Raw genomic sequence first — 25,629 nt, forward strand, 5'->3', positions numbered from 1 at the left:
AGTAAGTGAGGTCCTGGATGCCCGTATCATGGTCGCTTCCATCTTATGACCTTCAAAGTTCTTATTCAGCGTATCCAATTGGTAGGAAACATTATTGATCTTAATCAAGCATTCAGCTATCGACTTTGCCATTGCCGATTACAATTTCCATAAGCAGTCCAGAGTGACTACTTCAGGTTTGTTTGTTTTTTTAAAAGTTATCTCACCATCGGTTCGGAGAAGGGGCTCCTGCCCATGAGTTTCCTCTCCTGGGCTCTGCCTCTCTTCTCCTGCTCCTCGATCATTCCCACCGAGAGTTCTCTCCATATTCTGTGGAGGTCTGCGGTATGCCCTCCAACGGCGTCACCCCTTCAGGCTGCTGCACAGGGAAGTCCACTTCGGGGCTCCCGGAGAGCCGCGGCGTCGAGGTGGCACGCGCAGCCGGTGGAAGTCGGTCGTCCAATGGGCTGAGGGAAGCTTCCTCCGAGGTCGGGTCACATTCTCCCCTCTGTGACCCGACAGCCGGACCTCTCAGCTCCTTCCCTTCCGATATGGAGACGCACTGGTCGATCATTTTCTGTCCTGCAGGGATCGCTGAAGCAGAAGGGTAAGCTCTCAGCTTTCCTCTACGTTTGGGAGGCATTTTTCTTGAGGAAATTCAACTTAGCCAGGAAAAAACGGTAGAGCAGTTTTTCAGCCCGACTGGTCAGGACGCCATCTTGGCTCCATCCTGAATTCCTGTTTTGTTGTATAATTGTTTTATTGCACATTAATCTATATATTTCTGTAACAAAGAAATTACTTAACATCCATGGTCATCTCCACAGCAATTTTACTTACTGTAAAATTGATTACAACTAAATATGTGTAAACTGAGCTCAGGAAGGTGGACATAACTTCCTGTCAGAGGAAAAAAATAAATAAAAAAGAGGACCATAAGTGACCAAACCTGTTAACACTGGTCTTATGTGTGTAAAATCACAAAGGTTCCCAAAATTTGTTACACTTGAGGTCACCATAGCTGAGAACTTTTTTATTTTGCTCTGAGAATAAATGGGTAGTGGTGGTAGGAAGTAGGAGGAGGAAATTCAATCAGCATTTTCAGGTACACACGATAGTTCAATCAATCACCATAGGTGTACTGATGAGACATGCTTGGAGATACCACAGACAGGTAAGGATGTAAGAAACAGAGTGACCCACCTACAGACATGCAAGGTACATCATCATCATTATATATATAAAAAAAATAAGAGAGAGAGAGATCATACCCGGCCCCTCCCCTCCTTCACAGTTCCACTTCCTTTTTGTATACAAATTAAGCCCTGTCATGTAGCTATAGAAGCAGGCAGGCTTTTTTTTTTCATTTTCGTTATAATTTAAATGTTGTACATACCTGCAATTACAATCCTCTCTGGAACTTGCATAATTACTCCAGAACTTGGATGCCCCTCTTCCGTCTTCTGTTCAAGGTTTGCATTAGTTGGTGCCACCTTTAACTTTTCTGGGACCCTCATTCGTTGACTAATACCTTCTGTATACTCAATTTCATACTGAATGCGATTCATTTCTGCCATCTCAGCAGCAGGAGAAGGGAATGCTGCCTCATTCATTCTGTTTCAAAAAAAACAAAACAAACACACACACACAACACATATGCCATGTGCATTGTACGGGGAAAACAATCGATCTTTAGAACAGACACCTTTTCTAAAATCACACATTCTTATGTTTAGCTGCAATATTCCTGACAAAATAAGGTAGCCATTCTGCACGTTAGGATGCGACTGCTCTGAAACGACCTCTTAGCATAGACTACAGTCACTCTTTTACCTTCTCTTGGGATGTCAGAACCACTGAGCTCTGCTTTTTGGGCCCTTTCACTCTCAGAATACACAAGTTAATTCCTCAATATAAAAAAAATAACACCTTGGATCTACACACAAATCCCCGACGTAAACAGATTAGTACACATAAGCAAAACAGCAGCAATCTGGCCACATCCGCAACAAACGGATTAGCTGCCTACACCTCTTGTTACCACATAAAGGAGCTTACGGACGAAGCATTTTCCCCGTAGACACAATCAGGAAGGCCCTTCAATACAGCAGGCTCAAAGCCAAAAGCCAGCACACGAAAGTCGGATGTTGTCGTCAAGCGCGCCACATGGGAAGCAATGTTTTTTTTAATATTTGGTGGTACAAAATCATTACCGGCTTTTATTTCTAAATTCCACCGAACAACTGGGTCAAAAAAAGGCCTCCTAAGGCGGTCGGATATCTCCGAGAAGGGACATGAACGAGCCAGGCCAGCCGGTCCCCCCAAAGCAGCAGCGAAGCACCGCGAGTGGCTCGGGATGAACGTGGCTCGGTGCGCGGGGGTCCGAGGCCTGCGGCGGTTGCGCAAGCACCGACACCACCTTCGGCCACCCTCTCTTGTAGCTCAAGCTGCAGCTAAAAAAACAAACAAAAAAAAAAGGAACGAAAGCCAAGGAGAGGGGTAGGGAGGCTGCGGCTCTCGCGCCATCCGCCGCTTCTCTCCCGGCATGCGGCGAGTGACGGATTTCGTGCGTTGTCCACCGGCGCCTTAAAGCAAAGAACATTGACCCCCTCCCCTTCCTTCCCTTCTTCTCTCTGGAAGAAACTCACCCGCATCCCCCGCCACCTGCGGCCAGCACATGAAGCCCGGTCCCCTTGACTGCGGCCTACAACCGTCCCGTCCCCCCCACCACCCCGCACGCTAAGCAGGAGCAGCGGGCGCGTGTCCTCGAAAGGCTCCCGTAGATTGAACGAGCTGACGTAAACAAGGAGAAGACGGAAGCTGTCGCTTCGGGGGCGGGGCGCTGTTGCTAGGTGCTCGGTTCCCCCCCCTCCCGATTGGGCTATTTGGAAAGCGTTGCTATGGAGATTTGTTTTGGGGGGGGGGTTTGGTTGCCTTAGCCCTCATTGGAGAAGAGAAGACTGGCGCTAATCGTGCCCCCCCCCCCCGTACTCAGCCCGGATGGAAGTAGCGGGACCCAGCAAGGCGGTTATCCGGGGCGCTGCTTGTCAAGAGAAGATGCTGTCGTCGCTGATGTCAGGCATTAGGGAGCGTTTCGTTGGGCGGAACTAAAGTTGCGGCGGTCTTGTTTCCCTCCGGATCCTTATTCTCCCTCTTGGTGGCCGTTATGGCGTCGGGGCTGCTGGGGAGTCGGGTCGGCGCTGCCTTCAGGCTGCTGCCCGCTTGGCTGGGCCGCGGCGCGGTGTACACGCAGAGCCGGGAGAAGCATCGCTGGCTGCGCCCTTACTTGAGGCTCTTGGAGCGGCAACGGCAGCTGGAAGGGCCCCCGCCGCCCACACCACGGTAATGTAGGCAGGCCCCGGCCTAGCATGGGATGGGGGGGAAGGTTGAGGTTGCTGACCTTAGTGATACCAATACCGTTAAGGAATGGGGGGAAAAAAAACCATGGAGGATCCTTAGTAGCTAGAGAAGGGAAATAAACTAAGATGATCTGCAGTAACTTTTGGTGTAACATTTCTGAGCGGCAGTTACGACTCTCAACTACTTACTGGGCAGAGTGAATGGACCATTTAGATTTGTATCTGCTGTCAGTGTTACTGACGGGAAATGTTTCTGCTGTCAGTGTTACTGACAGTGTTACTGACGGGAAATGTTTGAGCTGTGGGAACCTCTGGCGACTCTTGAGTTAGAAGGGAAGTGACGGGCAGAAAAGTTATCACCGATTTGTAAGTCGTCCCCCCCCTTTTATTTTATAAATAACTTTCATGCGTTAGCAACACGGTGTTCAGATTGCACCTAGCTAGAGACCCGTGATCTATGACCAGTAATTTATTACACAGATTTAAAAGGTATCTTAATATGAAAGAACTGAGCCAAATAGCAAAAGCGAAACTAGTGTTGGGAAAACGAGCTTACCGTTGCTATCATTGAAGACATGGAAAGCTGCAATTCTGCTGCCCTGGAAATAAATCCTAAAGGGTGCGGAGAAGCCGTCCACTTGTCTCTAAGCTAAGTCAGATTTAGACAGTTTTATTGGTGTCAAAGTAACTAAGTTGCTTGCAGTCTACCAGATTTTTTTTTCGATCACGTTTTACTGTTGAAACAGTCCCCGATTCCAGAATAGAGCTAATGTAATTTCTATATAGTTTTATATAATTCTTGGTTTATATTGGCTTCTGAATGACTGCACTGTGTCTCTTGATTATAAGGTGAATTTTAAAAGCTGGGTGCATGCCAAAATTGAGAGATGGGCGCACATGTAATATATGCACAAGTCCACCCAATTACCTAAACTGCCCACATGTGCACAAGTCCTGATGCACAAATATCTTGCTTCAGTGAAAAAAAAAGGAGTGGAAGGTGTGCATTCCAGGATGGGGCCAAGAGATGTGCATTCAAGAACCTGCGCACCCAGATATATTTGAGCGTAAAGTTCCCTGTTCGTACCCCGATCAGTCCAGACTCCTGGCTTATTCATCCATGCCAGCAGATGGAGACAGAGAAAGTAAAACTGACACTGCTTCAAGTATCCTGATGCCATTTGCAGTTCCTCAGTATTTCTCTGTCTCCAGCAGATGGTGGCTGATGCTTAAACCTGCAGTTCATTTTTCCTCAGTGATTTTTCTTTTGCTAGTTTTGAGCCTTACTCCCAGGGATCGGGGTTGTCGGATGGGCTGGGGGTTGGTGACCCTCTTGTATGCCCAGTCCCGAGTACCGTGGGATGCACATCTGGTGGTCCAGAGCCCTCCCCTCCACGAAGTCACTTAGCTGACTGTTTTCTTGGGCTCCTTTTCCTCTTTTTCCCTCTCCTATTTGTAGCTTGCTGATTTGAGCTGGACAGCTCTCTTCAGTTTCAGGAGGGGGAACTTTAGTGAGGCTCCTTCTTCTTCTTTAATTAAGAAAAAAAAAAAAAAAGGAACCACAGGAACCGAGGCAGAAACAGCACAGTGGTGAGATGTCGTCGTCGTCCCCGTCCGTCCCCCCCCCCCCCCCCCCGTGCGGTTTTTTATTCTCCCGGGGTGTTTATTTGGTTTTCAGGGCTGTTCCGGCAGCTTTTTTATTTGCCACACAGATGATTAGAGGAGCATGTGTGGAGCAGCTCCTGCGCGCTTGAATCACCGCGGTCTTTGTGCATCTTGTTTCGGCTTGTGAACTCTCTCCACCCGCGAAACGGCAAAAATCGCATCTGCGTCAGCTCCTGCTGCATGGCACAGCTTTGCCCGCGTGCAGCTCCCCGCTGATATAAGTGTGAGAACAGTGGCCATTTTGGAGCCCCCAGAAAACAGGCCTGTGATTTTGGGGCCTGATGTGGAAGTTCCCCCGGCCCTTTCCCCGGTCCACCTGGGTCCTGTTGGGAGACAGGGGGAGGACATGGGGAGGTGTACAGCTGTTGCTGCAACGCCACACCCCTTCTCACCAGAGTATTTTGCTTCTGCACCAGGCCTACTTGGTGCAGCAAGGGGGGCTCAAGGTACCATGGGAAGGGGAGGGTCCTCCCGTTTTATCTCCGGTGTCCAGCTGTGGGCCGGTCGCTTCGGGGGCGGCGTGGGCCCCGTCGGCCAACAGGGTCACTCTTTCCACTGGTGCCCCTCCGTGGGGGGCTGTCTTAGACCCGGGTGAAGCGCTCTCGGGAGATTAAGCGGCTGATTTAGTGTATACGGACATGGGGCCGGGCACTGATGTGGACTCGGATCCAGCGGCCGAGGGGGATGACTCCAAGATACTCCACTTGTTCCACAAGGATGAACTTGCCCCTCTTATTCCCCAAATTCTAGAGGAATTTGGACTGCAGCCTCCACTTGAGGACTCCCTCAAGGATGGGGCGGATCTGGTCTGGAAGACATACAGAGGCCATCTTCAGGTTTTTCCGTATCATGCGTCCATACAGAAAATGGTGGACCAGGAATGGGAGGGCTCCGGATGCTGGTCTGCTTGTAGGTAGGGCAATGGCAAAGCTTTATACCCTACCAGAGCAGACCTTGGAGCTCTCTGCGCTTCCCAAGGTGGAAGCAGCGGTCTCGACTGTAACAAAAAAGACGACCATTCCGGTTGTGGGGGTGGCAGTGCTTGCTGAAAGATGTTCAGGACCGCAAGCTGGAGGTTCATCTCAATGGATTTTGAGGTTTCTGCTTTGAGCCTCCGGCCTGCCATTTGTTCTAGTTTCGAGCAGAGAGCTTGCTTGCGCTGGGCGCAGGGTCTCCCAGAGTGTCAGTCGACCGTAGGCACCCAAGGGTCTCCAGTTAGAGATTGGAAGCTTCTATTGCATATGTAGCAGATGCCTTATATGATTTGGTGCGGACGTCTTCCTGTATTATGGGGACTGCAGTAGCTGACGGCATCTTTTGTGGCTCCATAACTGGTTGGCGGACGTCCTAGCTGGCTTCCCTGCCTTTCAAATGCCATCTCATATTTGGAGAGCAGCTGGAACAACTTGTGAAGTAGTTAGATGATAATAATGTGCATAAATTGCCGGAGGACCAACCAAGGAGCAGGGTCAATTTTCCTTCCCGTGTGTTTTTTAGGGACAATAGGAGGTCTCATCTACCGAGGGGGGGGCTTCAGCGATGCAATGGGCCTTTTCATCTCATGGTCAGGCCTGGGGGCAGTCCTTTCGAGGAGGATGTCAGCCCTTCAGAGCCCCTAGCAGTGGGGGATCCTCAGGGTCCAAAGCTGCGCAGTGAGGCGAGGTCGGTCCACTCCGTTCTTTTATAAGGGGTTGTTTGACTCGTTTTTATGAGGAGTGGGCCAAGATCACTCAGGATCAGTGGGTTCTCAGTGTGATAAGAGAAGGTTACATGTTAGAATTTGCTTGTCCCGTGCGCAACCTGTTCCTGGTCTCCCCCTGCAGTTTGTTGCAAAAGCAACAGGTGGTGGAGGAGACTTTAGACAGGTTGCAGCGCTTGGGGACCGTAGTCCGAAGAAATTCGGACAGGTCGCTATTCCATTTACTACTTCGTAGTCTCGAAGAAAGAGGGAACTTTCACCTCATACTAGACTTGGAGAGTGAATGTGGCCTTGAGGATTCCCTGGTTTTGGAATGGAAACTTTGCGATCGGTGATAGCAGCTGTGTGCACTCAGGAGTTCCTGGCGTCTCTGGACCTGTCTGAAGCATATCTACACATTCCGATTCGGAAAGATTATCAACAATACCCGAGGTTCATGGTCTTGGGGCAACATTTCCAGTTTCAGGCACTTCCGTTTGGGCTGGCCACGGCCCCCGTACCTTCACCAAAGTCATGTTGGTCATGGTGGCGACTTTGCGGCAACAGCGCATCCTGGTCCATCCTTATCTCGAAGACTGGCTCATTCAGGCCAAATTGGAGGGCAGTTGTTGCTCTGCCGTTCACACAGTGATTCAGACACTGCAATCTCTAGGCTGGGTGGTGAATTTAACCAAGAGCCACTTGATCCTGTCCCAGAATCTGGAATATTTGGGAGTGCATTTCGACACAAGGCAGGGCAAGTTCTTCTTGACTGAGGAGAGAGTGCACAAATTACAAGTTCAGATTCTGCCCTTGTCACGGTTGCAGATTCCCAGAGCTTGGGACTTCTTGCAGGTTCTCTGTTTGATTACATCCACTCTGGACTTGGTGTCGTGGACCTTTGCTCATATGCAGCAGCTTCAGAGAGCTCTCCTGGCACAGTGGAATCCCTTATCAGAGGAATTTCATCAACCCTGTTTCCCTCACTCCTCAGGCCAGGGACAGTCTGTCTTGGTGGCTTCAAACACCGAACCTGGTGTAGGGTGTGGCGTTAGAGGTTTTGGATTGGGTCATCCTTTCTACCGATGCCAGTCTTTCTGGCTGGGGATCAGTGTGCCAGAAAAAAGCGGTCCAGGGCACCTGGTGGAGGAAGAAGTTTCTTGGTCTATCAATCGCTTGGAGACCAGGGCAGTATGCTTAGCGTTATTTGCCTTTCGGCCTTTGGTTCAGGGTTGCTCGGTACGAGTTCTGTCGGACAATGCAATGACCATAGCTTACATCAGTCGGCAGGGTGACACCAAAAGTCATTCAGTGGCACAGGAGGCGCAGGAGTTAATCCTTTGGGCGGAACAGCATCTTGTTCAAATAGCATCTCACATCGCAGGGATCGAGAACATTCAGGCTGATTTTCTCAGTCGCAGTCTTCTCGACCTTGGAGAATGGGAATTGTTTGACATGGCGATGTGGCTGATTTTCAGAAAATGTGGTCCTCCTCATGTTGATCTGATGGAGACCCGCACATTGCGAAGGCACCTCGTTTCTTCAGCAAATGGAGAGAGTATGGAGCCGAGGGCGTAGACGCTCTCATATTGCCCTGGTCTCGGGGGAAACTTCTATATGTTTTCCCTCTGTGGCCTCTGGTAGGCAAGGTCTTGCACCAGATAGCGAAGCATCCGGGGGATATTGTACTCATGGCCTTGGAATGGCCTCGCCTGCTGTGGTTCGCGGATCTAGTAAACCTAGCAATCGAGGGACCTTTGCAACTCAGTCACCTTCCTCGTCTTCTACGGCAGGGCCCTATATTTTCCGACCAGGCAGATCGCTTTTGTCTAGTGGCTTAGCGTTTGAGGTCCAGGGGATACCCAGAGACAGTGATTACTACCCTTCTTCGGGAAAGACGGAAGTCCACCTCTTTGTCCATGTCCACGTATGGAAAGTCTTTGAGTCATGGTGTGTGTCTAGGGTTGGTCAGCCCTTGCGTTCTTTGTTGTCTCATGTTTTTTCCCTTCAGGAAGGGTTAGTCAAGGGCCTCACTTTCAACTTTCTTAGAGTTCAGGTGACAGCTTTGGCCTGCCTGAGAGGGAAGGTGTATGGATACCAATTATCTGCTCATCCCAACGCAGCTAGATTTATTCAAGGAGTCAAATGTGTGTCCTCCCATGCGGAGAGTTGCCCTCCTTGGAATCTTAATCTCGTGCTTCAGTGTTTGTGTGGGGCTCCGTTCGAACCTATCCGCAGGGCAACTCTTAAGGATTTGATTCTGAAGGTCATTTTTCTTGGTAGCCATTTGCTCTGCAAGGAAAATTTCGCAGGCTTTGTCGTGCCAAGATCCTTTGCTTCGCATATCGGAGACAGGAGTATCTTTGCGGACGGTGCCTTCCTTTCTCTCGAAGGTGGTTTCCAACTTTCATGTTAATCAGACATTGGAATTGCCAGCCTTTTCAGACTTGTGATTCTGAAGTGGATGCTCGAGATCTTAGGCTGCTGGATGTTCGTACGGCATAGTCACAAATGAGTTTAGGTGGTCTGATCATCTTTTCGTCTTGTGGTGTGGTTCAAAGAAGGATTCTCAGGCCTCCAAATCTACCATTTCAAGGTGGCCTAGGGAAGCTATTGGCTCGGCTTGCATCCTTAAGGGTAAGCCAGTTCCGGAAGGTTTGAGGGCCCATTCTACTCGGTCTCAAGCAACCTCTTGGGCGGAGGCCCAGTTGGTCTCTCCACAGGAAATTTGTAGAGCGGCGACTTGGAAGTCGCTCCATACCTTCACTAAGCACTTTCGGTTGGATATGCGGGATCCAGAGGCTCAATCCTTTGGCGAGAGTGTTTTGCGAGCAGGACTTTCCAGGTCCTACCCTCATTAGGGAGCTTGGTACATCCCAGGAGTCTGGACTGATCCGTGATACTACAGGAATGGAAATTAGCAAGTAAGAACCAATTTTCCTTTACTTCGGCTATGGAAGAGGTATAAGTTTAAATAAAAAAAAAACCAAAACTTCCAAGCATTTATGAAGTGTTTGAGGGGTATCTGATAACTGAGGGGAGTACAAGGTGGACCTGGCTGTAGACAGGGAGAACTGGTGATACTGGTCATGGTGTGGCCGCGTGCCTGTTATAAAATTCTCTCACTTGCACTGCTCAATGCTGTCATTACGCTACTGTGCACACACAAGCTTACAATTAGGTACACACATGCGTGCGCCAAGGCAATTTTACAACGTGTGCAGGATATAAAATTGCCATATATTTGCCTCCACGTGCCCATTTGAAAGTTACTGTCCCTGTGTGTAATTTTTTCTTAATTTATTGCTACTGAAAAGAATAAAAGCAAATTTTGCAGTTTGTATTTTTGTTTTGTGCGAGACTAAATCGGATTCATAGAGTAAAAAGTCTTGCAGATGGGGCTATCCAAATGCTTTTGTCAGATGGTTCTGCAGAATTGAGCCTTAAGTGTTCCAGGCCTGTAACTAAAGATCTTATCAGAAACCAGCAGTAACAAAGATTATACAGCAAGATTGGACATGGATTTAAAGTAGTAATGCAAGAGAGAGATAACTCGGTAATCAGAACACACACACGTGAGACAGACCAGTGATTATGGTGAAAATCTGACATACGTTCAGGAGTAGAATTCAAAAAAATTCCAGGATGAATTTAAAAAAAAAAAAAAGGCATAATCAAATAGCAACGAAACTTTAAACTTCATGCCCAAAGTAAGCTTTTTCTTAATCTATATTTTTATTGATCATTCAGACATGAAAGGCAATATAAATACTTCACAATTTTTTCTTTTTTGTCTTTTGATTTGTTCAGCTTTATAGGAAGTGCTCTTTGACAGATAATCATATGGCATCCATGTTTCATAGTACTGCTTAACATTTCAGCATTTCATCCTTGAATGGTTAGTGGTAAAATGCATCATTGTACACCTTTAACTAGACAAAATTGTTTCATGTAAACTTGGATGTTTTCTGTGATTTGGAGATTAGTGCATGCCAAGCTGTAGCTTGGCTTTTTTTTTTTTTTTTTAATTTTGGTTCACTTTGTATGTTTTCAGCTCACATAAGCCTAACTGGGACACTGAAGCAGAGATTCAAGCTTTCTGTCACCGCTTGCATGAAACATTTCCATGGATCTTCTCAAAACGGCTTTTGTGAATGCCTGCTATATTAAAAGCGAGGAGGCCAGGCGACGAGAACTTGGGTTAGACAGAGAAGCAATTGCTCTGAATCTGAAGAATAATCAAGAGCTGTCTGACCTTGGGGCGTCCTTTGCTCACACTTACCTCACCGACTGCTTCAAAGACGCTTACCCAAAGTTGCCCTCTGAGGGCGTTTGCTGCTATCGTTGCTTTCATCACCAGCCCGGAGCGCGTGTGCTACGTGGCTAGAAACCCTGGCGTGGAGGATTGACACTGAGCGCTGAATTTCCTGTCCCACAAGATGTGCTGCTACAGACTTTCAATGCCGTGCTGGGAGCACTGCTACAGAGTGCAGGGCCACAAAGGACAGAGTTTTTTATCAGGGTAAGCTAGTCCTTGTTAGTTGCAAGCGAATATATTTTAGAAATCCACCAGATGAACAGAAATGGGGAAACCAGATCACTAAACTGTGTTATGGCATAGGTTAGCTGCTAAGTTGCCTACATTTATGTGTTGGTTACTCTTTGGAGCATTCCAAAAACTGCCTTTGTGCTGCTTTTTTCAGGAGATGTATTTATTATTTAATTTCCATAGGGGTCTGCTCTTGGTATCCCACCAAAAAGTGTTCCTTAACTGAACACAAAATACAGTTAGAACGCTTTACTATTTACAATTTCTATAGGTTTCACATGGTAAGCACGTGTTTACAAGCATAACAGGGGCTTCTGAACATTCCTCGAGCTCCGTGTGGGTAAAAGTATATGTGCGGCATGTCTTTTTTTTTTAACCCCCTACCCCTAATCTAGTTTAGCACTATAGCTACAGTCCTTAGCCAGAGGTCACAGACTGCAGCTCCCTCCTTAACTGGAATGTGTGTATCCTGAGTTTGGCCAGCATTCCTTCCTCTTCCAAATCCCTTTCCCTTATACACAAGACTTTACACAACCAGAACATCACCTGGCTAAACAACTCGGTCCTCTTCAACACCTCCAACAGACCAATCAGATCTGCCTATAAAGGAACCCTTCACATCCCCTCTCCTAAAACTACACAACGATCCTCCACTAGGGACAGAGCCCTCTCAATAGCAGGACCCATCAAGTAGAACTCAATGCCGCCCGACCTACGCATTGAACCCTGCACGCAGAAATTGAAAAAAAAAAATTAAAAACGGGGCTCTTCAAGCTAGCCTACCCCTAATCCCCCACCGCCCCCCCCAAAACATCTGCTAACTTATCTGCTCGAGATGACCCAATCCCCTTCATTGCTTGTTCTTCACCTTGTCCAAAGTTATCCCCTTACTTTAAATTGACAATTTTATATATAGTTACTGATATAGATATATTTATTTCAGCAGTTATGTGCTCTCTTCTTAATGTTGTGTACTTTCTCTTACCATGCTATGCAAACTAATGGTTCCATGTAATCTCTCTCTCATTATTATGTTCAATGTAAACCGATACGATGTGCAAACTGTTATCGGTATATTAAAAACCTTTAAAGAAATAAATAATCAAAATCCTTATACTCTGCTTATTTGGATCTGATATTTGGAACCCTGATTTCAGTTTATGATGGAGGAACAGTCGCTTTATTCTTACTCTAGGAAGCATTTATATCGTGGTAATGTATTTTTCTGTTACAGTGTTTGTTGCAGGCGCATCGTTTATTACAGCTTAGGTTCTTCCACTCTCTCTCTTCAGCTGATTCTTTTTTTTTTCTAATTTTTTAGGACTTTTGATTACTCAGATGATTGGCAAGGATCTCTTGATGTCTGGACCCTTGTAAACCCATGGGTTTGCTGGTGGAGGAACTGGCCAAAAGAACATTTCCGCTCCCGAACCGAGGCTCACCAGGCATTCGGGAGTCAGCACACCGTGGTACCGCTGTATTTTGTTGGATTGTATTGGTTATAAACTTCTTCTTCTTCTTTTTTTTTTTTTTTTAAGCTTGGTCTTGATGCTTACCAGTTTTTACTTTTATCTTTTCTAATCGTTTTCATCTGTTTTTCCCTTGAGGGGTTCATAGCCTTACAGGCCCTGTGAATACTACGTTGCAGTCTAAAACATCTCTGGATTCTTTGTCCCCTTACACTCAGGTTTCTTGAAGACCAAACTTTAAAAAACTTGTAGTTGTGCTACCTCATTATCTAGTGAGGAAGGAGCATTCATGCAGCTTAGCTTGAAGGCCCTACCCGTGTGCTAGTTCAGTTAAGGTTAACCTCCGAATTACTGCAGCCTAGAATGGCAACGAATATTAGAGCTGTCAACATGCAAAGCAGCTCATTTAGTATTAAAATGGGGTTAAAGCAAATAGTGTTAAGCGGCAACGATTTACATGCATCACTGGTAATGCAAAACCCTAGTTTCACCTCCATAAGATGTAAATCAACTCACTTTTCCATTATCCCTCTTGCTCTGCCAGTGTTATTTTCGCTGGCTGACCATTATGTAGTCGTCTGCCCCATTGTGAGCACCTATGTTAAAATAGGCTGCTATTGTGTGTAATCAGTTGATTTTAGTGCAACCTAGAAACATTGGCCCAGGGTGGAAAGATTTTCTTGAGAAGTTAGATGCCAGCCAAAACATTTTAGGAGCCAAAGTAAGATATATATATATATATATATATATATATATATATATATATATAATTTTTTTTTTTTTTTTTTGCTTTAAATGTTTCTGCTAAACTTGCTTTTTTCTGTCAATAAGCAGGGAACTAAATTAGCCATTACATGCAGATAATATCATCTGTTACCTTTTTCTTAGAGGAAGACTACAAAATTCTTTCCTCTTTTTTTCTGGCCTTAGGTCTTGTATTCATTTTTTCTTCTTAGTTGCCTCGGCAGCCCCTCTGCAGCATTTAATACTAAAAAAACAATGAGAAGGAAAGATGATTTGTTATCAGAAGGCCACTCCCTGCAAGCTCTGGCTTGCAGGTTGACTGGTTGAGTAGAGCTTCTCACACAGGGCTCCCCATAGCGCTGGATTCCAGATCCACCGTGGGCTGTGGGGAGCACAATAAACTTTCCTAGTCTTCAGGAAACCTGGCCATACTAGTGCTAGCGACACTCCAGCTCCATAGGAGCAGCAGAGTTTCTCTATGCCCTATGGCTAAAACGCTGCCCCATAGCGCCGTTGTCTCCGTGCTGTTGAGGAGGCGTTACACTTTCCAGCTGTGCGCCATCCGGCCCTGTCAAGGATGTGGCATTATGATCCTGTCAATGTAAGGCATTCTCAGCACCGTCATCTCCACTGATGGCAGCCGTCACTCTTACCACTGTCGACGCAGAAGTCCTCGGAGTCCTTTGACAGGCTACCCCTGGAGGTTTAAACGGTAACGCCCCCTCTATTGCCAGTAAACTGGTAAAAGATGGTTATTTACTACTGCAAGGGGGGTTCCACCCTCTCCTTGCCTAGATAAAATCAGTCCAGCCTACTTCTGAGGTCCCACCCTAATCTACATCTGTCTAAATGGGAAGGAAATTAGACCTCAATACCATGCAGAGATCCCTGGAATTTGGGATAGTGCAATTACCACATATTGCAGCTGTGTGTAGAATCTGCTCCCTGGCAGAGTATGTGAATGTTTTGAGCGCAGCAACACAAAACATACTCTGCCGGGGAAGGAATCACAGATTCCTGGGAAAATTTCAATAAAATATTTCAAAAGCGCCATGCTTAACGCTCACCAATTCTACAGGATTCAATATTTTGCACAATTGTATACAAAAACTGAAAGTTTTTTCCCCACAGGTGAAGGTAGAATCGTATACTCTCAGCCACTTGATTCTGTATACTCCATCTTATTTGTTCTCTCTATGCAGCATTCAGACCTACATATACAGTCCTCAGCCAACTCCACTGGAGCTAGCCATATGGCCTGCAAGGATATCCACGAAAAGTTGGCAAACACATCCTGCCGGAGTGATGACTTTTTATTTTTTTTTTTTCAGAGAAATACTCAGAGAAAACAGTAGCACATGGAGGTACATGTCCATCTCCCCAGGACCGGAACAACAGTCTTTAAGGCATTACCTTCTGTGCTTTTAAAAAGACCATATTTCCAGAGACTACCCTTCCAGCAAGTCTCTGGGTACCAGATGCCGTCTCTACTTCCACAACAGCAACAACTTCTGTCTTGCACTTGACAGCAAAAAACACTATCGGCCAAAACTGACACAGCAAGTCCAGCCTAAGCCTGGACCAAATTTTCAAACCCATCAAGTAGCTTCTCCAGTAGAGGTGGTAGAGAATCCTGCACTACCTGAAGGAGTGGTGCAAGGTCCTCAGAGATTGCTGGGTTCTCATGATGATGTAGTCTGGATACCCCTTGCGGCTTTCTTGTTATCCTTCGATCCAGATCTGTCTCACTTGATGTAACTCGGCCTGAGGTGGAGTTGCTCCTCGAACAGCAGGCGCTAGAACCTGTTCCTCCACAACACCATGTCCAGGGGTTCTAGTGCTACTTCCTCATCCCCCAAAAATCTGGGGGACTGAGACCCATCCTGGATTTAAGGGAGAAATCCAGAATGATTTCCCTCTTCACAATTCTCCCCTTTATCCAGAAGGGGGGGAGTGGATGTGTACTTTGGATCTAAAAAATGCTTATGCACATATTTCCATCCATCCTTCCCACTGGACATTACCTGCAATTTATAGTGAATTCTTACCACTATCAGTAAACAGTGCTTTCTTTCAGAAGCACTAAGGGTCTTCACCATGTACCTGGCTATAGTAGCAGCACATCTGCAGCGTCAGGTCTTTCCTTACTTGGACGTCTGGCTTGTGATTACGAACTCCAAGGAAGGTATATTATCCTCCTCATACAGTTGCTAAGATTCCTAGTACATTTTGAGATACCAGTTGAGTTTCCATGTTGGGAAATCATATTCATTGGATCAGGGAGAGTTTTCCTTCTGTCAGGCTAGGCAAATACTCTCGGATCACTGGCATACAAACTGTTGACTGGATCTGGTTGTTTTGTTCCACATGGCAGTGGGCAATTCATGTTGATTTCACTTACCCGCCTTCACATACAGCTCCTGTAATGGTGTCTCCCGCTCCCAAAGGGGCCAGTTTAGTCAACCTTTGTCAATCAGGGAAACAGGTTTTCTAATCCAATTACGAGAAATCCATGATCCTCCTCTTAAATGGGTACAGTTCACAGGCGCACAGATTCATTGAATCCAGAGTGTATCTCCCTTATGAGTGAGCCCTTAAACTTTGCTTTACAGGAAACAGATTTCTAAGGTGCAGAAAGATACCACACAATATTACTCAACGCACAATATTGTTGTGAACCGTTACGGTGGAACCCGAGTGACGGTATACAAACCAATAAATAAAGCTCTGGAATTTGTTGCCAGAGAATGTGGTTAGTGCAGTTAGTATATCTGGTTCAAAAAAGGATTGGATAAGTTCTTGGAGGAGAAGTCCATTAATGGCTATTAATCAAGTTTACTTAGGGAATAGCCACTGCTATTACTGGCATTAGTAGCATGGGCTCAACTTAATGTTTGGGTACTTGCCAGGTAACCTGGATTGGCCATTGTTGGAAACAGGATGCTGGGCTTGATTGACCCTTGGTCTGACCCAACATGGCAAGTTCTTATGTTCTAAGGGTGACAATTTAACAACAATGAAACAGCTAGGCTGATGGCTAATTCCCTGCATCCTTCAAAGGGGTCTCCATGTTTTATTCTTCCTCACTAAGTCTTGCTAGCAACAGATACTGCCACAAAAAGTTGGGTGGGCCCATACAGGACCTTTTCAAACTCAAGAAATATGATCATTTATGGAAAACAATTTCAAATCAACCTAGAATTGAGAGCAATCAAGTAAGCTCTAACAGCATTCTCTCCTTTCAGGGGAAGAGCATTCTCATTCAGACAGATAATCAAGTAGCCATGTTTTATGTGAACAAACAAGGAGGCACAGAGCCATGGAATCTGCCATGAAGTGATAAAGCTACGAGAATGGGCATGCAGACATGAAGCTGTTTTCTAAGCAACCTACTTTCCAGAAATGTCCATGTTAGCAGATCGCCTCAGCAGAAGTTTTTGACCACGTGAATGGTTTCTCTAGCAGCCATCAGACTATTCAGCCTATGGCAAGGCTGGCCAACTCTGGCCCTCGAGAGTCACAATGGGCCTGGTTTTCAAGATGTACCCAATGAATATGCATGAAAGAGAGTTGCATACAATCTCATGTACATTCATTATGGACATCCTGAAAACCTCGTCTGTCTGTGGCTCTCGAGGACCCGAGTTGGCCACCCCTGACCTCTGTGTCAGAGCAAAACAGGAACCTGGAATTGTTTTTTGCCCCATTCTTTCATGTGAACTAAGATCAGCTCAGGATGCTTTCCTGCTTAATTAGAATCCAGATCTCCTGTATGCTTTTCCACTAATGGCCAGAATGGTGCAAAAAATGGCCCCATCTGATTCTAATAGCCCCAGCATGGCCCAAACAAATTTGGTTCGCATATTTAGTACAGCTGTCCAGCATTCTCCAATTCCTCTTGGGTAAAATGCATCCTTGTTAACTCAAGAGGGGAGCTCTTTCATCCAAATCTTCCCTCATTCACCTTGATGGCTTGGATGTTGAGCATTCAGTAATCACTGGATTGTCTTTACCCAAGTGTCTGGCAAAAAAAAAACAAAAAAACTAGAAAAATCTATGGGTTTAAATGGAGAAGGTTCTCCACATGGTTTCAACACCATACCTTGGATCTGTTCGCATGCAAACCCAAAGAGTTACTGAACTATTTACTCATTCTTTCAGATTCAGGTCTTAGCACCTCATTGGTGATAGTACATCTCAGTGCCATAGCAGCTTACCATGCTCAATTCGAAGGCAAACCTAGCTCAGCTCATCTGTGAGTTTCCAAAGTTCATGAAATGCTTATGGTTTACTAATCTTCCAGTCATAAAACCACCTGTCCCGGGATCAGAATGGGTGTAATGAGGGCATCCCTGCTGCTGCTTCATGAGCCCTTTCGGACTGGTTGGAGGTGGATATGTGAGCCCTTGAGGCCAATGCTAACAGGAGAAGGTCCAGCCTGCAAGCAGCCCGATGTCTGTCAACTGACAAGTGGCGGGCCACAACCAGGCCATAGGGGACAAAGTCTGAAGAACAGGCAGAGTTCAAGGCAGGTAACAGGTGAGGTCCGGTAACAGGCTGAATTCGAGGTAGGCAGCAGACAAGGCAAGGATCCAGTGGTCAAAGTCCCAGGATATGCAGATATAGAACCTATTGCTCAGGCATCGCTCAACAGAATATATGCAGGAAGAGTGCTGTTACCATCCGGGCAAGCCACAGGAAGTCCATGGTTCTGGGCCTATAAAACCAGAAAGCAGACTAAGGCCAGAGACTATGCCAGGTTGCAGAAGTCAACACTGGAGGTATGTTACAACATTGGATTTGGCTTTTTTCAAGTTCCTAATGTCGAAAATAATCCTGGTGGCAGGGCTGTCGGCAAGGAGAGTCGGCAGGCTTCAAGCATTACTTCATTTTCCACCTTATACACACAATTCTTCCACAATAGAGTGGTGGTCTGCATCCACCCAAATTTCTACCAAAAGTAGTATCGGCTTTTCATATTAGTCAAGCCATTGTGTTGCCTGCATTTCTCCCAAGGCACACACATGGAGGTGAGAAAGCCCTTTCATATTTTACTGTATCACAGCCTCTTCAGGCTTCTCCAATATTCGTCTTTTACGATCTGGATGGGCTGGGAGTAACAGTAGCCAAACATACGTTATCCAACTGGCTAGCATAATGCCTTCAGGTGAGAGCCATGGCTGCATCAGTGGCTCGTTTGCGAGCCTCTCAAAGACATCAGTAAAGCTACAACTTGGTCATCAGTACAAACCTTTGCATCCCATTACTATCTGGACAATCTGTGAGAGTGACAGTTAATTCGGAGGAAGCCATTTTATGTTGCCTGTTCACTCAGTAGTCTTCTCTCCATGCTGGGGTCTGGGTTACTTACTTCAGTAAATGCTCCGCTGCAACTCCCAGCTTGGGACTTCCATACATGTAATGGCTAATTCAGCCCTGCTTATAGACGGAAAATGCAAGTTTGCATATCGTAAATGGTGTTTTCTGTAGATGGTGGGATGAATTTTGCCATACTAAGTACCCATCCGCCTCTCTGGAGAGTTGATTACCTAGCTAGACTGAGGAGACTCACAAGGGTAATGCCCCGAGGCAGGAATTCATGCACATTTTCAGTAGAGTTAAAGCTCTATCATTTGAGAGAGGACCATTTGGTGCTGCCAAATGACGTCACCCGCATTAGTCCTGGTGGAATTCTGCGCTAAATTCCCCCCCCCCCGGCTCAGAATTGCCAAATTCTGCCCAGAAAATGGCAAAGGAGACTCCAGCATGCCACAAATGTAGCTGCACCATTTGCAGCAAAGATGAAGGCCCCGGTGAGGTGAAAGAGAGAGCGTGGGGGTGGGTGCCAGAGAGAGAGGGAGCCTATATGAGGAGATTGTGAAGGAGTGTGTATGTGTGTGAGAGATTGGGAGCTTGTGTGTATGTGAGGGTGCTAGCCCGTGTGAAGGGATTGTCTGTGTGTGAGACAGAGCCTGTGTGAAGAGGTGCGTGAGAGAGAGACATAGGTAGTCTGTGAGAGAGAGAGAGAGAGGGAGCTTGTGGGTAGTCTGTGTGAGAGAGAAGTACCCTATATGAGGGGATGTGTATGCGAGAGAGAGGGACTCTGTGTATTTATTTTTGTTCTTTTAATCCTATTTTCCTGGAGGGTGTCCAATCTTTTCACTTTTTCTCCTATGACGTGTTGCCCTAGAGATCCCTTCCCTCCCTTCCGTAATTCCAGTTGTCCCTCCTTTAACTCTTCTGTTTAATCTGTTTCTTACGCAGTCTTCCCCAGTAGATCTAATATGCTTGTCTTCAACATTTTCCAGCATTTCTTGGTTCTGTTGTTCCATCTGTCTAACTTCCTGTTTCTCTTCTTCCGTTGCATTCAAAACCTCTTGACCACGTTCAGTCGGTTACTCCTTACTTGAATTCTAATGCTGCTCTTAATAAGCTTCAGCCAGGGCTTTGCTCTTCATATTGCTTCCAGTCTTCATTCTGCTAGCTCACGTGGTTCGTCTTCAGCCTTTTTTAATGTGGTAAATCCTGCGCATTTGCTTTCTGCCTCTGGTACTGTTAAGGCTTGGTGCCATTCATAGTTTTCTAATTATACTTTTCTCTGTTTCTCACACACTGCTTCCTTCCCCTAACTCTTAATAGTTGCTGTATCATGGAATTCTGCTCTTGGGCCAGCTTTCTTCTCCCTTTACCCACATTCCTTGAGTTCCTTTCTATTTCTCCCTTGCTTTTTTTTTTATATGTATACAGATGATATGCAATTATTTCTTTCCCCTCCATTCATTTATTTTTGAATGGCTTTTCAAATTGGACATCTGCTTGTAAAGTCTTCATTGGGCCCAGAAGAAGGAAGAGAGGTGGTACCTTGGGCCCTGGGAGAACAGGGGTGGGGGGGGACGTTAGGGAGGGGAGAGAGAGGATTGTACGAGGGGTGGTGGAACTGTTACCCCCTGCAGTAGAGAGGGAGTGGAGGAGGAGAGTGAGAACTGTATGGGGAAATTGGGAAATACATTCACAGGTAGTCCCGTTTCTGCCTTGCCCTACTCCTTCCAAGTTCCCTTCCCTCAAAACAAATGATTTGGTTTAGAGAGGGGTTGGCGAGAGTACACGGCGTGTACATTTTCTCCCTGATGAGTCCTAGAGAAAGTTTTAGAATCCGTCCCTTCCCGTTCTGTTAGGAGTCTTTGAGAATTAGATTCTAACCTTGTGTTTAGGCCTTGGATTACTGCTTGTCGATATCATCTCTATCGTAATTGGTATTTGTTCTGATCTTGTAGCATCATCCACTGAGTGTCCATTCTGTTAGTTCTAGACTGGATTTCTGTAATGCTCTGCCTCCGATCTTATTCTCTTGTTACAAAAACCTGTGCTTGTCTTATTTTACTTGAGGTTTTCATTCTCCTGCTCCCTCAGATTGGATTGCTAGTCCTTTTTTATTTTACACTTCTTTTATTTATCATGCCTGTCAGTTTTCTGCACTCCTGCCTCTTTCCACCCTTCACCGTTAGGTTCTGGCCAGCCATTTCTGCTCTTAATGACTGCCTGCCTGTCTCTGTGCATCTTGGCCCACTCCTCAGACTAATACTGTGCTGCATGCGACGCCTTGCCCTCTTTCCGTGCGCTCTGCTCCCTCTTTCCACAGGTAAAGAAAAGGTTGATCCTCCTTCAGGTTGTGCATTGTCATCCATGAATATTTTGATTTGATTGTTGGTTTTTATATACTTTTACTAAGCTTATTGGTGCTGCCTTCCTCTCTCTGGCACCTTGGAGGTTTTTCTGGATTAATTTTAAGTGCAGTTTTTTTAATCCTATGTACTTCTTATTTTTGTCGTTTTATATGTTACTAGCTGTGCAACCTGTTAAATTTAACAGAGGGTATGTAGCCTTCCCTTTCTGTCCTCTGCGGCTGCCAGTGTTCCCTTCCCCCCTGTGGCTTGGCACAGCCAAGAACGCCCTCTTGTGGTAAGAGCCGGAGCAGTACAGGTAGAGGAACGCCGGGAGTTTGAAAGCTGTGCGTTATATGTATAGATACATGGACGTAAGGCGCCAAATGAAAATAATGTACAAATGTGTAGTCTGAAGTCTGTTTTAAAGCTCTTCCCCTGACTTCTTCTTACAGTGAAAGAAGCTGATAGCAGAAGGCCCTGGAGAAACTATGCTTGCTGCAGAAAGAGGAGGCTGCTCGGGTGGCACTGCGCAAGCTCTATGGTTACACTGAGAACAGACGACCTTGGGATTACTCTCGATACGGACAGAGTCCAGGAGTAGTAAAAGCTCTCGTCAGTAACTAGATCGCTGAAGCTGCATCTGTCCCACGGTACTTTCTGATGATGGAGGAAGGATTTGCTTTCTTTCTACTTTCCCCAAGATGCTTATGAAGTTATTAAAGTCTCCTATTCATTACCGATTTTAATTTTACTGTGAGTAGGTGGGGAGTGGAAACCAATGCAATCCGTAGAGTTAATTCATTAGGAGAAGAAATGCTGAGCAGCCAAGCACCCTGCTGTCTCTTAGCCTGCCCATCACTCGCCAGAGGCTGCGCCAGCTGTTGGGTGCAACTCACATTAACATTTTCGCTGCAAGCAGGAGGGCACGGCTGCTTTAGTCCTGGATGTGATCGTACAGTTTCGCTACCAAACCCCATCATCTTCAGAGGGCATTGTCATTATAAAGTTGATGGCGCTGCGATTTTTGTCTGTATAAAAGCTTATGCGGAAGAGAAAATCGTGACAATTATCCGTGTAACAGTTTTTGTTTTTCTATAAATCAGAAGTATAGTTTTAGTCTGTTTTAAATTAATAATGTGAATATTTTCACAACCGTACAGTGCAAGAAAAAAAAAAGTATTCATCTTGTAAGGATCTTTGACAAATGCTGTCTCCTTGAAAATTTCAGAAGGGCAAGAATCCCTCCAGTTTTGTTTTATGTCTAAACTAAGGACCCAGTCCATCCCTATCTAGGAGCCGCGCAGTGCTCCACCTCTGGCTCCCGAGCTGCGGCTTGGGGAGAAGCCTCGGGCCAGAGACCACGGATATAAACGTGGGCCAGTCTGCCCTTCACCCTTTTTTTGAGTGGATGGGGAAAGAGGCAAGTTGCACCTGTTATGGTTGTGTGCTCCTTTTTTTTGGGTCTGCTGTTTGTGGGTTTCCTGCTCTGTCAGAACTAGGATTGGGATCTGGGACCATTTAGCTTTCATCTGACATTGCTTGACCCTAAATGCTGCCACTAGGTGTCGTGGTTGTGCAGTGACTGGGTCCCCCTTCCCTTTGGGGTGAATGCTACTTGTTCTTGCGGGGGGCTATAGAACCATGTGTGTCTTCTACAGCCAAATAGGGGGTTTTCCCCCATTTTAACTTTCTTTTCCCCCCTCACCTAGTCCAGCCATCATAGCAGTAAACTTTGGCAACCCTTACTCCCAGTCATGGGGTCCCTCTAGATTTCAGTGTATGTGCACCCCGAGTCTGACCAGTAGATTCAGTATTGCACAATAGGTGGGACTCTCTTACCGGGGTTATGAATGAATATTCAGCAGAATTCCCTGTGCACTTAAGGTATCTACCCTGTCTTGTGCCACCAAGAACAAAATCATGTTTGGGAGAAAAAGAAAGTTTATAGTCCAGAACAAACTCTGGACTCATTAATGGACTCCCTAATCCCAAAGTCTTGACAATTAGAATCCCTAACTGCAGCAAAAAATAGATAAATGTGTGACCACATACATATGTGCACTTTGCTTCGTGACATTACTAGCGCATAGATGTTACTACAGGGTGGCAAATGCCCTCTCCCAAAGTCTTGGCTGGCACCTCTAACCCACTGTGACTGCTGCTGCTTCCAGGCTGAGCTCTCTTCTTAGCTCTCCTGTGGTCCATGCAGTTGAAACATGAGATACATGAAACACACAGGGCTCTATGTATGAAGCCCCGTCCAGTTTAAACATCATCTGAATTGCAAGAGACCCCCGTGCTTCCCACAGATGATGTTTGAACCATGGCCATGCTGAGGGGGTTGACTTGATGTGTTGAAATGCCACTTTGACTTGCCCACCTCCAAATATTACTGTACTAGAGATAATGACTCTCAGCGTAAATTAGTATTTACTGAATTCATTGAGCAACTTTGGTCTGCTATGTTAAGAAAATAATGTTTGCTCAGGAAATCCTAAATATTGCTATTTATGCCTGACCAGAATCCGTGGCACTGAAAATAAGCAAATTATTCCTTCTGAATTCTGCTTTGCAGACCAGCAGATTCAATTAGCTTAAAAATGGGATGCTAAACGAGCTTAGCTGCATTTTTTTTTTTGCCAATAAAAAGCGCCTTCCTGCACCAGAGTTTCGCAAGACCTGATGGAAAAGTATAAGTGCAGAAATCAAACAAAAACACTTTAGCTTCTAAGGCAAGCAACACACCCATTACTTCATGTAACCATGACTGCACATCCCTCCAATAGGCTTGAATACACTCACATTACCAGAAACTGTGCCCCAGTGACCCCCACCACGATGACATTTCAGACGGATATCAGAAGACACCAAATAACACTGAAACGCTTCAGCCACAGTAAAATACACATAAAAGAAACAAACTGACAGGGTCATTTATCAATAGCGTTTTCGCATATGTTAAGCACCACTCTACAAGACAGACACAAGACCGACAAGAGATGCTTACAAGGTTCACTTCAAGTACCTCCAGCCAAAACTACCAGACACATCACGCTTAGAGATCGGGCATTCTCCACAGCCGGTCCAACTTTATGGAACTCCATTCCCCCGGATCTTAGAATGGAACCCAGCATCTCAACATTCAAGAAAAAACTCAAGACGTGGCTGTTCACGCAGGCATTTCCTAACTCCAACATTATTTAATCTCCCATCAATCAACACGCTTCGCTAGTAATAACGTTAATAAATGTTATTTATTCAATGCTATCTATACTTATATATAATTATCTGATCTTCATTTTCCTTCTCACTCCAAGTTATTGATTTCCTTGTTATATGTAACTGCTTTTTCTGCACTATTGTTCAAATTGTAAAGTTTTATTATTATTGCACCCCTGTTTCTTGTGAACCAGCATGATGGGACTATCGTCCTGAATGTTGGTATATAAAAAAACTTAAATAAATAAGCACCTTTAACGCATGCGAAAACGCCTTTAATGCATGCGATAGCACCATAACGTATGGTGCGATGCAAATCAGAAAAAGAGGAGTTGGGGCGGGAGTGAACACAGATTTTAGCTACACCTTTTTCAGTAGCGTTAAGCCGTTGCACGTGAAGAGCGCTATTACATTCACTCCGCGTTAGATGCACGTCGAATAGGTGCTAATCCTCTTATTGCATTAGGGGATTGATTAGCGCCTATTCTACCTGCGTCTAACTGCACGTTAAGAGTGCGCTCGGCTCAGCGCACCATGTTGCATCAGCCCCTTTGTCAGCAAGCAATTTAGCAAGGTTTGTGGGAAAAAAAAAAAAAAAAAAAAAACACGTTGATACACATTCGGACCATAAACATTACAGAGAGTGACCGCTTGACCAAAAAGCGTGCCTATAACTATTCATTATCGACCACCAGGATCAGTGATCACTTGAATCAATTGAAAAGAGGCCCGTTTCCCTATCAAGATGGCGACCTCAGATTTCTTGGGTTCTGCCTGGGAAGAGTAGACCTCTCCAACCCAACCCTGTCGGAGCTTCGCATGCTCCTTCATATCCAACCAAGTTTCTTGTAGCATAGCAATAAACACAAGCTGCCTACATAATGTTTGCAGCACTTTATAACGTTTAATTGTCAACCCCAAACCTGAGAACATCTAAGTGCCCACTCTTACTAAAGGTTGCTGCTGGTGACGAATTACCTAGGGATCATATCAGAACATACAGGCAGCATTTCCCATATCACAGCCCAGGTCAAGGAAGCCGTATCACCCAGGTCGTACAGTAACTAAACCTCTCCAAAATAAAGTCTACCCCAATTGCTCCCCCCCCAAAAGCACACCCCACCCCTTCCCACCAATACCCCATCTCAAATCACCCCCCACTCCTTTCGCCTTGTATTCCTCCTCATTCCAACCATGATCCCCACACAGGGGACTAGAAATCAGCTGTCAATCGTGGAGATCCCCAACTCCCAGCACATCAAACAGAAAACATCAGAATACATGGCATGTAGCAATTTAAAAT

At 45.8% G+C, this 25,629-nt stretch overlaps 1 protein-coding gene and 1 pseudogene across 7 annotated transcripts in view; one reads left to right on the top strand and one right to left on the bottom strand.

Moving 5' to 3' along the window:
• The window catches only part of LOC115098464 (mitochondrial fission factor-like), a 60,336-nt gene extending 57,553 nt beyond the window's left edge, over positions 1–2,783 (bottom strand). For 4 of the 7 annotated variants that reach the window (XM_029614975.1, XM_029614973.1, XM_029614972.1 and 1 more), the window contains exons 1-2: positions 2,628–2,783; positions 1,376–1,593 (exon numbers count right to left, since the gene is read on the bottom strand). In XM_029614975.1, coding sequence (XP_029470835.1) covers positions 1,376–1,592 — 217 coding nt within the window. In that variant the 5' untranslated portion in view covers position 1,593; positions 2,628–2,783. Of the gene's footprint in view, positions 1–1,375; positions 1,594–2,192; positions 2,429–2,627 lie in introns of those variants that run through there. The other 3 variants (XM_029614977.1, XM_029614976.1, XM_029614971.1) reach the window with 2 other exon arrangements.
• Positions 2,784–2,915: 132 nt separating this feature from the next.
• LOC115098465 lies at positions 2,916–22,223 on the top strand (annotated as a pseudogene).
• The last annotated feature ends 3,406 nt before the right edge of the window (positions 22,224–25,629 follow it).

This window comes from Rhinatrema bivittatum, chromosome 9 (assembly GCF_901001135.1).
Source record: "Rhinatrema bivittatum chromosome 9, aRhiBiv1.1, whole genome shotgun sequence".
Classification (NCBI taxonomy): Eukaryota; Metazoa; Chordata; class Amphibia; order Gymnophiona; family Rhinatrematidae; genus Rhinatrema; species Rhinatrema bivittatum.